Source organism: Rattus norvegicus, chromosome 10 (assembly GCF_021556685.1).
Source record: "Rattus norvegicus strain SHRSP/BbbUtx chromosome 10, alternate assembly SHRSP_T2T, whole genome shotgun sequence".
Classification (NCBI taxonomy): Eukaryota; Metazoa; Chordata; class Mammalia; order Rodentia; family Muridae; genus Rattus; species Rattus norvegicus.
The window spans coordinates 39,299,964-39,311,999 of NC_141543.1; the positions used below are offsets into that span (position 1 = coordinate 39,299,964).

The 12,036-nt window shown below is 42.6% G+C and overlaps 1 protein-coding gene across 1 annotated transcript; it reads left to right on the forward strand.

Annotated features, from left to right (window-relative positions):
- The first annotated feature begins 10,507 nt into the window (after positions 1 to 10,507).
- On the forward strand, positions 10,508 to 10,983 carry Rpl31l2 (ribosomal protein L31-like 2). The gene is given in 1 exon segment (NM_001408697.1): positions 10,508 to 10,983. A coding segment is annotated over 1 exon segment (378 nt). The 5' UTR covers positions 10,508 to 10,556; the 3' UTR covers positions 10,935 to 10,983.
- The last annotated feature ends 1,053 nt before the right edge of the window (positions 10,984 to 12,036 follow it).

Genomic DNA, 12,036 nt, shown 5'->3' on the forward strand with positions numbered 1-12,036 from the left:
ATAAAGGGCTGCTACTGAGGTCCTGAAAGTCCCAGGTGAACTGGTTACAATTCTTTTGTCAGCCCCTTGACATCTAACACCCAGGTCTACCGCCAGCTCCAAGGGTGGGTCTCCGAGGGGCTGGAAAATGCCCCACCAATCTGGCTAAGGTGATATTTTGCTTTCTGCTAAAGATTGTGGCACCCTAGAAGCAGCCTATGCGAAAGTGGTTAAGGTGCTTGAAAACAATCAATTGTTCATGCACCTGAAAAGGTTCAAATGGGCCAAATGGGGGAATATCTAGGAACTAAAATCACTCCTCATAGTATTTCCCCTCAGAAAATTGAATTACAAAAAGATCATTTAAAAACATTAAATGACTTTCAGAAATTACTAGGAAGCATCAATTGGATTCGACCCTATATTAAAATGCCCAATGTAGACTTACAACCACTCTATGAGATCCTGAAAGGGGATTCTCAGCTTACTTCACCCCGTGCTTTAACCAAGGAAGCATGATTATTCTTGAAGAAAGTAGAAAAAAGACTGGAAAAGGCAATGCTAAGAAGGTACAAGGAAAAGGAGGATCTCCTTTTGTGTATACTAAGAACTTTTCATCAGCCTACAGGAGTGTTATGGCAACAAGGACCGCTTCTTTGGATTTATCCCCATATTTCTCCTAATAAGACCCTTGAATATTACCCTTCTGCCGTTGCACAGCTTGCTGTGTTAGGCATTAAATCTTGCATTCAGCATTTTGGTATTCTACCCAAGAAAATTATTATACCATATACAACAGCTCAGATAGAAACATTGTGTGCCTTGATAGATGATTGGGCCATATTATGCTGTAGTTTTGGCGGAGAGTTTGACAATCACTATCCTAAGGATCCTTTGCTACAATTTTTTACTGAACATCCAGTGATTTTTCCTAAGGCCACTGCCTCTGAGCCTTTGTCTGGAGCGTTAGATATTTATACAGATGGCTCCAAAACAGGTGTAGGTGCCTATATGGTTGATTCTCAAGAACCAGCTTAATTCAATACAGTCCAGGCACCCCCCAAATTACAGAATGTAAAATTGTTTTGGAAGTTTTTAAAAGATTTCATGATTCTTTTAATTTAATTTCTGACTCTGCTTATGTAGTTAATGCTGTGCGCTCACTTGAAATTGCAGGGCCAATTCGGTCGACTAGTACCGCATGTCAAATTCTTTTAGAATTACAAAATTTGATTTGGGCCAGAAAAAATAAATTTTTCATACAACATATTCGAGCCCATACTAATTTGCCTGGTCCCATGACCAGTAATAACGCCCTGGTGGATGCTAGTACTCGTAGAGAGTTTATTTTTCATGTTGCTCCGGTTGATCTTGCTAGAGAATTTCATCAAAAGTTTCATGTTCCTGCCTTTACTCTTCAACAAATATTTAAAATCTCTAGAGCTACAGCCCATGATGTGGTGTTATGTTTCCAGAATTGTGTTCAGTTTCACCACCCTCCTCAGGTGGGGATTAACCCTCGTGGTCTGATCCCGCTAAAACTCTGGCAGATGGATGTCACACACATATCTCAATTTGGAAATTTAAAATATGCTCATGTTTCTGTTGATACCTGTTCCAGTATTATACATGCCACTCTGATGACTGGTGAAAAGGCTCGTAATGCCATTAGTCATTGCTTAGAGGCATGGGCGGCCTGGGGAAAGCCTGACAGTCTCAAGACAGACAACGGGCCTGCCTACACATTTTGCCTTTCAGGCATTTTGCCAGACAATGCAGGTCGGTCATACTACAGGATTACCATACAATCCCCAGGGTCAAGGAATTGGGGAAAGAGCACATCGTACCTTAAAAGAGCTTATACAAAAACAAAAAGAGGGAATTGCCAGTGGCCGAACACCAAAAGAACAACTTTCTTTAGCTCTTTTTACTCTAAATTTCTTAATTTTGGATGTGCATGGCCGCTCTGCCGTGGATTGCCATGCTGCTACTACACCTATAACTAATGCAGAAGTAAAATGGAAGGATGTCTTAACTGATGAATGGCGTGGCCCAGATCCCGTGATTTCGAGATCTAGGGGAGCTGTTTGTGTTTTTCTGCAGGATCAGAAAATCCAATTTGGGTACCTGAGCGCTTGACTTGAAAAGTGCCTTCTGCTCTTCGTGAAGATGAGACTACAAACCCTACTATTACTACTGGGAATGGTAATACAGGTTGATTCGCTCACCCTGTGAGCTATTGCCAGATCCTGGCCAGTACCCATGCCAGTTCATAGCAATTCTACTGTTTTGCCAACCTTTTTCTCCACCTCCTGTTTGCGTGATGTTCCCTGTATAGTGCCGAATGGAGAAATGCCCCAATGGTATGCTGCCACTAACTTTTCTCTGTCACATACCTTATGTTTTACTGTTAGGAACTCTTCCCTGCCCTGTGTTTGGTTCCATAGAGCCACGTTAGCTAATTGGTTGGATCCTATGAGTGGCAGTGCAATGGACATCGGGATCATCCTGGCTGCTTTGAGTAAAATTACCAAGGGGGTCTCTTCAGCCAGCGGAAACACATCAGTCAATAGTTCTGCTGATTTGAACATTACAACACTGATTATGATGCATAATTGTAGTGTTCCATCACACCCAGGGCAAGGTAACTATACACAGGATAACTCTACCCGTCATAGAGTCTTACCTGCTTGCCCCCTGTATCAAGAGTTCCCACCTGAATTTACCCCATGTCAGAGTCCATTTCTTAGAGCAAAACAAATCTTGCCAGGATTTGAGTTTTCCCCACCTCTTAGCAAAACACAATTTAATTGGAAACAGAATAAGTCTGGCATGGAAAATCTCTGGCCTTGGTTTCAATGGGTGCTGTCCAATGAGCAAGGGGCATATACATCCCTGACCCCCTTTGCTAGGTTGATGGGTGAGAACTTCACACTGTATAATGTTTCAGCTACCAGAAAAAATGATACCAGGTTGATCAATATTCAATATAATAACCTCTTGGCAAATGATACTGCCACTAGTACTTCAGTATGTGTTAGATCACCTTTTTTCTTTCTGATAAGCACTAATGTAAGCAAGGATGTTTTAAATTGTAATAGCTCTGATGTAGTCTGCTATTTAGCTGAATGTTGGGATGGCACCAATGACACCGCAGTGATGGTTAAGATTCCCTCCTTTGTGCCAATCCCAGTGGAGGCAAATCCAGATAGCTTTCCTATTCTTAATTTGCTAAGAGCCAGAAGAGATTTTGGAGTTACGGCAGCTATAATTTCAGCTATTGTGCTGTCTGCTGCCACAGCTACTACAGCCGCAATAACCATGACTAAACAAGTACAGACGGCTGAGACTGTCAATCAGATTGTAGAAAGAACTGCAGTGACACTAGAGATACAAGAAGAATTTAATACCTATTTGGCATCTGGCCTTCTATTAGCTAATCAAAGGATAGATTTAGTTCAAGAACAAATTGAAGCACTGTATCATATGACACAGCTGTCCTGCGTTTCCTCCCTTAGAGGTTTATGCATTACTCCTTTACAAGTTAACTTTTCTCAGCATTCTCAACAGAGCAAAGAAATCTCGAATTATCTGAAAGGAAACTGGTCCGTGAAAGCAGAGCAACTATCAAGGCAATTGCTGATGCAGATTGCTGTCCTTAACAGCACCAGGTTGGACCCCATCACAGTTGAAGATTTTACCTCATGGATCACAAACGCTTTCTCCTTTTTTAAGGAGTGGTCTGGCATGTTTGCCTGGGGAGCTATTGTCCTCCTGGGATTCAGAGTATATCTCTGGCTTATTTGGCCGTTTAATAAAAAGAGAACATGCCAGACATAAAGCGATTGTTTACCAGGCTATGATCGCCATTGAAAATGATGCTTCTCCCAACATATGGCTGGCCTCTTTGAAAGATTAAGAGTTTGCCCTAGATCATTTTTGTCACTGTCATGTGGAGTCATTGTATCCAGGGAAGGGCAACTTTCCTCGAGCTCGGACCAACCTAAGACATGGGGCCCGGTGGCAATAGGGTAACCCAATGACGGATAATTCTGAGTCATCATAAGGAATGACCTAAGACAGGAGCAATGACAAGATTGACGTGACACCCAGATCTAGATCAGTCATCTTATTAAACAAAAAAGGGGGAGATGTAGAGAGTGGCATGGTAAAACAAAGATGGTGCCGACATCCAGCCCCGTCTGGATGTAAACAACTTATCGAGCATGCGCAGGCTTGTCCCCTTGCCAGGCCGGCCGTAGGATAATGAGGCGATCTGGTGCCCTCCTGTAGTGAACAACAGTACTGTGCATGCGTGGGTTTGCACCTGGCAGTCTGGCCGAGGCGGTACCATGCTAATGGGGTGATTCATGCTCCGCCAATCCCTGGAGGACAAGTAGCAGGAGTGATAGTGGGGTGATTCGTGCTCCACCAATCCCTGAAGGACAATTAGCATAGCCATAGCCTGTTGTGTATATAAGGCGAGCGCTTTTACCGCTCGAGGTCCCTGTATCAGCAAAGAGGTGGTCCTGCAATAAAGGCTGTTGAGAAGAATCCGACCATGTTGTGTCTTCCTCGCTGGCCGAGGCAGGTGCGACAGTCAGGAGATATCAATTTCAAACTATTAATGATTTTCAAAAATTGCAAGGAGATATGAACTGGCTGTGGCCCACAATTGTGTTAATTGCTCAAGAGCTTAGTAATTTACTTCAATTTTTACAAGGTGATTAGCACTCAAATAGTCCAAAAAAATTTTTCAGCTGAGGCTGAGAAAGAATTGGCTCTGGTAGAAAAGAAATTATGTACATGTGGCATGTTTGGGTGCAAAGATGGATTATATTTTGATTATTTTGCCCTCTATTCATTCTCTCACAGGAATTCTTATGCAGACAAAAGGACAGTATCTTAGAATGAATCTTTTTAGCACACAGAGTAAAAAAGTAAAGACCTCTATAGAAAAGTTTTCTGAATTGATTCTAAAAGCAAAAAGGAGACTTCATAAATTAACACAAATAGACTCAGCAGAAATTGTGGTACCTTTTACTAATGCTGAAATTGCTTCATTATGGCAGAAAAATGAAGAGTGGCAAAGAGCTTGCAGTAATTTTTTGAGAGAGATCAACAACAAATATCCCTCAAACAGGAGACTTCAGTTCATAAAAACAATTAATTGGATTCTCCATCATATAGTAAAAAGGGAAAACAATTTGTTGAGCATGTACATTCCATACTGATGCAAATGAATCAGCAAAGGAAGGTTATAAGTCAGGATAAATAATTCAAGCATCTCAGAGCCATTATGATTCAGGTAAAAAAATCAGAGCTATAGACAGGTAATAAGGTATTATAAGATTTTCTTCAATCTCTCAATAGTTACTAATTCTCGGTATGCAGAAAGTTGTTTTACATATTGAAATCACTGATCTTATTCCAAAGGATTCATAATTAAATTTGTTATTTATTCAACTACAGAAAGTAATCAGAAATAGAAATCACCCATTGTATATCACACATATCAGTCCCATTTGTGTCAACAAGACCCTCTAGCACAATGTAATAATGAAATTATTCAGTCATTAATAGGAAATGTGCTAGAAGCCTCAGAATTTCATAGAAAGCACATTTAACATCAAGGATTTGAAGAAAGATCTTTCTAACATTTGGCAAATATCCAAGGAAATTATAAGGCTATGTCCTACTTGTTCTTTGTATAATAAAACTTCATAACCTGTGGGAAGTAACCAAAAGGCACAAAGAAATGAAAGTTGGAAAATGAATGCGTTTCATCTTGCAGAGTTTGGAAAGTTAAAGTATATGCACCACACCTTGTAGGGCTCTGGCAGCTGTTTATTGCATCACTCACCTGTGTGAGTGGTGTGTGGGTTTGGGCGAGGAGAGAGAGAACAGCTTTTGCCCCTTCCCTCCTGCTGCCAGTCCCATCTCCTTTTCACCATTGCTGCTTGGGTTGCTCGGGCTGGGCTGAGCCATCAGGGGACTGACTAGCTGGTGAGGGGTACAGGGGAGCTTCTGGCAGCTATTTTGAGAGAGCAGATCTCTTCCCCAAGCAGCAGTCTTACAGCTCTTATGACAGAAGCTCTCAGACAATGGAATAATTCCTATACAACTTTAATTCTGAAAACGACCCTTAATATAATTCTTTTGGATGGGTCAGGCTTCATCTACATATTCAGGGGCGTGGTCCTGCCTCTACAACTGATTTTTCTTGAGCTTATGTGACCTTTAGTTATGTCCTCACCTGTGGAGGAGGGGCTTAGGGCATTGCTCTATGTGATTGGTCTGTTCTAGGTGTCCCTAGAATTATAGGTTCTACAAAAGCTATTACAGCTTACCTAGGGACACAACACCTAGGGACAAAACTCAGATAAAGCTCCCAATTGGTATGTTTGCACACTAGAGAAATCACATACCACATTTGCAGATTACTACAAAAACTGTCTACAAGGTTTTCGAAAGGTATTTAATTTCCACTGGGGACCAAAAGAGCAGCTTTTGCAACTGCGGATAAGCTCATTTCCATGACTGCACGCCTAGACAATATTGAGCCAAATGATGCCCTAATTATGGGTATCATATTCATTGGTGTTTTGGCAATGGGGGAGCAAAAGGATTCCATCAACATTTGCTTTGGCATCTATTTCAAATGCCTTCTACATGTAGAAAATAAATATTTCTGTCTTTGAGAAACAAATCTGGACATTTTAGGAAACATGGAGAGCCTTATACTCAGTCATTGCCAACCTCCCTATAGTCATAAGCAAGCTCATTACAGTGATGGATTATATCCATTTGAAGGTATAGACCTTTGCATGCTTGGCCACAGAAGGAAACGTATTGTGGAATCCTATGCCCCCAGCATAGCTGTAGCCATTTTGTTCCATGCTTGCCTGAAATGGAAATTTCTGGTTTCTTTAAAAACTTAGTTGTGTCATGAGACGTTTTTATGGAAGCTTTCTTCTGAGAGGGCATGTGATGTTTTGAGGAAAACAGATACTTGAGAGGGTGCATGAAGTTTAGGAAGAATATTAATAGAACAACATAGACAGCAAGAGGATACTCTTTCATTTCAATGCTTTTCTGGTTTTCACTGGTCTTCACTCCATAGAGAGAAGTGTGGTAAAGAATTTCTTGAGGTATTCTGGCTGATTCTGGCCACTTCTGCTGACTCATGATGATTCACAGGAGCCCTCCTGTTTCTGTTGATTGTGCTGCTGCTACTGATGCTACTGATTCTTGTTTGGTGTTTGCTACTGGACTGGACTGCTGCTGTCCTGACAAAGAAGAGTGGAATCATCTCAAGGAACTACTTCTAAAATGTCCACAACCCCCTTTCCCTATTAACCTTCCTACCCTTTGTTGGTAGGTAATAACCCTAAATAAAATAGGTTTTGACAAATCAAAGCTTATACCTGCCAGTCACTTCATATTTTTACTGACACAGAAAAATAGCTTGACTCAGAGTGGAGTCAGCCTGAGGTTTTTAATCTCAAGAAGTTTCACCACCATAATCTCCACTTAGGACCAATCAGAAGAAAGGTCCGTAAGAACCATTCTGTCTAGGTGGGCAAAATAGCTTGAGTCAGAGCCAACCATTGGATAGTGCTTCCTGCACCTATACATGAGCTCATTTTGGCTTTTGCCATATAAAGTGGCCCTGAGAAACATTTAGGGTCACACTCAGCTTCCTAGTCTGGGTTATGGCCTTGATCGATCAGTCTTAGGGTGCACTTGCATTCAATAAACCAATCCTGTTTAAGTGAGTTTAATGTCTGAGTCATTGGTGTGGTGATTCCCAGACCTCAACAGTATTACAATGGAGTGGGTACCTATCTGAATCTCTTGTTGACAGGGGTTGGTAGCAAAGAGCTCTGTGCTGTTTCACACAGGGGAAATGGCTCAGTTGCCTATAATCCCCATCACTAAACCGCTCATCCCTCCCCCAAAAGAGGCACTTATTGAATTGTGGGGACCATCGGAATGGTCACAATATTTCACTAATGCACTGTTTACTGATGGCTCATCAATCACTGATAGAACCAAAACTAATGGAATTCGATAGTCTATAGACCAGGGGGTGGAATGGCCAATACTGAGGAAGGAACCACAAAATCAACACAACACTATTGGATGTAAGACAGGCAACTAGGAAAGCAAAAGGAAGAGGACTCTTCTTGGTCCTCTGCTGCCCCCATGTGTCTCTTTGCTTTCCTAGTAGGTGAGTCTACTCTGAGCCACTAGATTACAATACAGTCCTTCACTATGGCCCTTGAATGATCTTGTCCTAGGTAAAGTGCTGTGAACATTCTTCCTCGTTCATGGGGCAACATCACTCTATTTCCTTCATCAGTTAGTGACAGGTCTAACTAGTTGAAGGTTAACACACTGGAGTTAGTCTCAAGGGCTATCCTCACTAACTCACTCAATCCACCATCAACGGCTCTTGCCGACCCTTCTAAAGCATTCCAGTTCCTGTCTCCTTCACAGCTGCCACTTCCCACCTGACACCAGCATTTGTCACTGTTACTGTTTATGGGTAGCAATGCTCCCTAACTGGGCTAACCTAATTTAGTTATGTTATGCATGTTAGCACCTCTGGGATTCCTTGTTTGACTCTTCCGTCATTGCATAGGCTGTCCGCTACCCCAGGCTACTAATGGTGACTTTATATTTTGGAGAATGAAAATTTTATTATGAAAGACTTACATCACAAACCCTACCCCTGTCAACACCGAGTGTTGTAAAATATAATGCGGTGGTGGGCAGGGGTACCTGGCAGATCCATGCCAAGGTGCTCTCCCCGAGAAATCATGCCCTGTGACAAAACAGGTATAAGGGAGATTTATTTGGGGAAGGGCGGAGTGTGAGTACCTTGAGAAGGAGTAGAGGCAGACAGACAGGAACAAAGCCATAAGGTCAGTGAAGGGGGAACACAGGAGGGGAGAAAGAAAGACTGAAAGAAAGAGGGAGGCCAGCTGGGAAAACATGGGATGAAAGGGAAAAGAAGGGGAGGGGGAGGGGGAGGGGGGAAGGAAATAGACATGGAGACTGACAACTGGGGTCGAAAGCAGTACGTTTTATATGCTACCTCTACTCGGTGTGCAACCTACACTTGGCAGCAGATAATGAAGTGAGCTGTTGGTAGGTTCCCTGGGAGGAGCCTAGTGGCACTGCTTATAAGCTAACACCCAGTCCTGCTTTCCTTCTGGTCCCCCATAACTCCCTCATGTCCAGTCTCATTGGCCACCATGTGTTCCCTCAACATTGTAAGCAGACACCAGCGTCAAGGCCTTGACCGGTCAATGTTACACTGCACAGAGGGCTTTCCCAGACATATCCCTCCTTTCTCACTCATCTTCTCCAGTCCTTACTGAACACTCCCCTCACACCATAGTTACAGTCGACTTTTTTCTTCCACTCTGAATCTCTTTTCTGCCTCGTGTGGCCCAGCAAGCAACACCAGTGTCTGGTGTGCTCTGTCTGTATAATTTTGCTGATCTCAGGTCCTCATTAGGACTTAGGTTTCCTGATGATGCTTTTGCATACCGTGTGGATCCCAGGCTGCTTAACAAAGTGACTGTTATGTTCTCAGCAAATACCCCTTGGCTGAGCAGCACTCATATTGTCCAAAACTACCCTGTGAAAATTTTTGTTTTGGCTCCCATGTTTCAATTCTGTCTGCTCGGTGTTTAGGCAGCAGTTTTGTTTTGTTTCCTTTGGATGAGAGAGCAGCAAAAAGCTACTTTGTCTCCACACTGTTCTTTGGAGGAAACATAGTCTGGGTCCCATATCAGCACTTTTCTTGATCCCCATTTTTCTCTGTCTTTGTGCAGTGCCTTCCTACTGCACACAATTCCTCAATTCAGGGACCCAGAGATGGTCTCACAGACAGAAAGAAGGAAGGTAAAGGAAACATCAATAAGACATTAAGAGGGGCTGGAAAGTTGGCTCAGTGGTTTAGAGCAATGGGTGTAGAGTTCCTGAGTTCAATTCCCAGTGACCACATGGTGGCTCACAGCCATCTGTAATGGGATCTGATGCCCCCTTCTGGTGTATTTGAGGACGGTGATGCCCCTTCTGGTGTATTTGAGGACAGCTAGTGTACTCTTATGCATGAAATAAATGAATAAATATCTAAAAAAATACCAAGGAAAGAGAAAGACAAGGGGAGAATTAGGTCAAAGTGGAGGGCCCCCAAAAAAGAATGGGGGGCTGGAGAGAAGACTGCTCTTCCAGGTTCCCAGCAACCACATGGTGGCTCACAACCATCTGTAATGGGATCCAATGCCCTCTTCTGATGTGTCTGAAAGACAGCAACAGTGTACTCACATACATAAATTAAGTATTTCCCCTTCCTCCAACAACAGTAGGACAGACAATAGGAGGAAAAGGATATGCTGGTTCACAAAGAGAATCTCACTTTCCTTTGGTTGGGTGTCCTGAAGAAAACCTAACTCAGCACGGATACCCTATAGAGGGAGTTCTAGCATTAAAATAACCATTTTCGGACTTTCCATCCCACAATCCCTCGCGCCCTTTCTTTCCAACTTGGGCCCGGCAGAATGGCTCCCGCAAAGAAGGGTGGCGAGAAGAAGCAGGGCCGTTCTGCCATCAACGAGGTGGTGACCCGAGAATACACCATCAACATTCACAAGCGCATCCATGGAGTGGGCTTCAAGAAGCGTGCTCCTCGGGCACTCAAAGAAATTCGGAAAATTGCCATGAAGGAGATGGGGACTCCAGATGTGCACATAGACACCAGGCTCAATAAAGCGGTCTGGGCCAAAGGAATAAGGAATGTTCCGTACTGCATCCGAGTACGTTTGTCCAGAAAGCGTAATGAGAATGAGGATTCACCAAACAAGCTCTACACACTGGTAACTTACGTGCCTGTTATCACATTCAAAAATCTACAGACGGTCAATGTGGATGAGAACTAACTGCTGAATGTCAAATAAAGTTACAGAACTGCCTCCAAAAAAAAAAAAAACATTTTCCTCTTCCCCCTGCTTGCTCTTACTAGGTGAGAGGGACAGGAAATAACTGCTCCTTCTGACCCGAGCTCCTTCCTTAGTCTCCACTAACCCAGAGAGAGGGAATAGGAACACGCGGCCTCCATATTCACAAATGTTTGGAATTGATCTCATTCCCTGTGACCTATTTCTATCTGGTCGGGAGGTATGCTTCATAGGTGTGCACAGGGCCAGAGTCTACACCCATTGTGTCCACCATCCCTCATATATTATAGTGCACAAGACCAGCGTCTACACCCATTGTGCCCTACATCCCTCATAGGTTATAGTGCACAGGACCAGAGTCTACATCCTTTGTGCCCTACATCCCTCTCTAGTCCTCTTCTTTGTGTTTCACCCTAAAAGTGTATCAGACTTTACAATAAACTTTATTGTTAAAGTTTTAATTTTTTTTGACATGTGCCACACATGTAAGTCCATCGTCTCACTGGCCAATCCTGTCTGAGAAGACTCATCTTCTATCCTGTGACCTCTACTTCCCAAGAACAGAGATTCCTCCAGGCTTAGGGGAGGGCAGGGCTATGGGACAAATGTGAATGTGACAGATTAAACATCTGCTCTCATGGAACTTCCTGCTTAGTTTTAGTAGAGCACGACAAATATACAGTTTTTGCCTGTATGAAAAGGTCACAACAAAACCCACCCTTTTACAATGAATATATGCTAAGAAAAACAAAATAAGTGACACAATAATTTTGTAACTAATATTAATGTCCCTGATTGTAAATGTAAAAAATTGTGAAGAAATAATGGAGAGGAAAATAAATCTGAGCACAGGAAAAAATGATGTTCATCTTTCTGAGTGTTTTATTTCAATAGCTTTTATTTTATTAGACACGTTATCCAGTTAATTGAACTATGTGCCTGGACAAAAGGAAAGTCTCTTGTGACCGCAAATCCCCAATGTCTTGGGTGGACGTAGCAGCTGATCAATAGACATCTGTCATTAAAAACCTGATTTTGAATTAAGTGTATCAGCTCATGGTAAACCTCTGTATAGCTTTTGCAG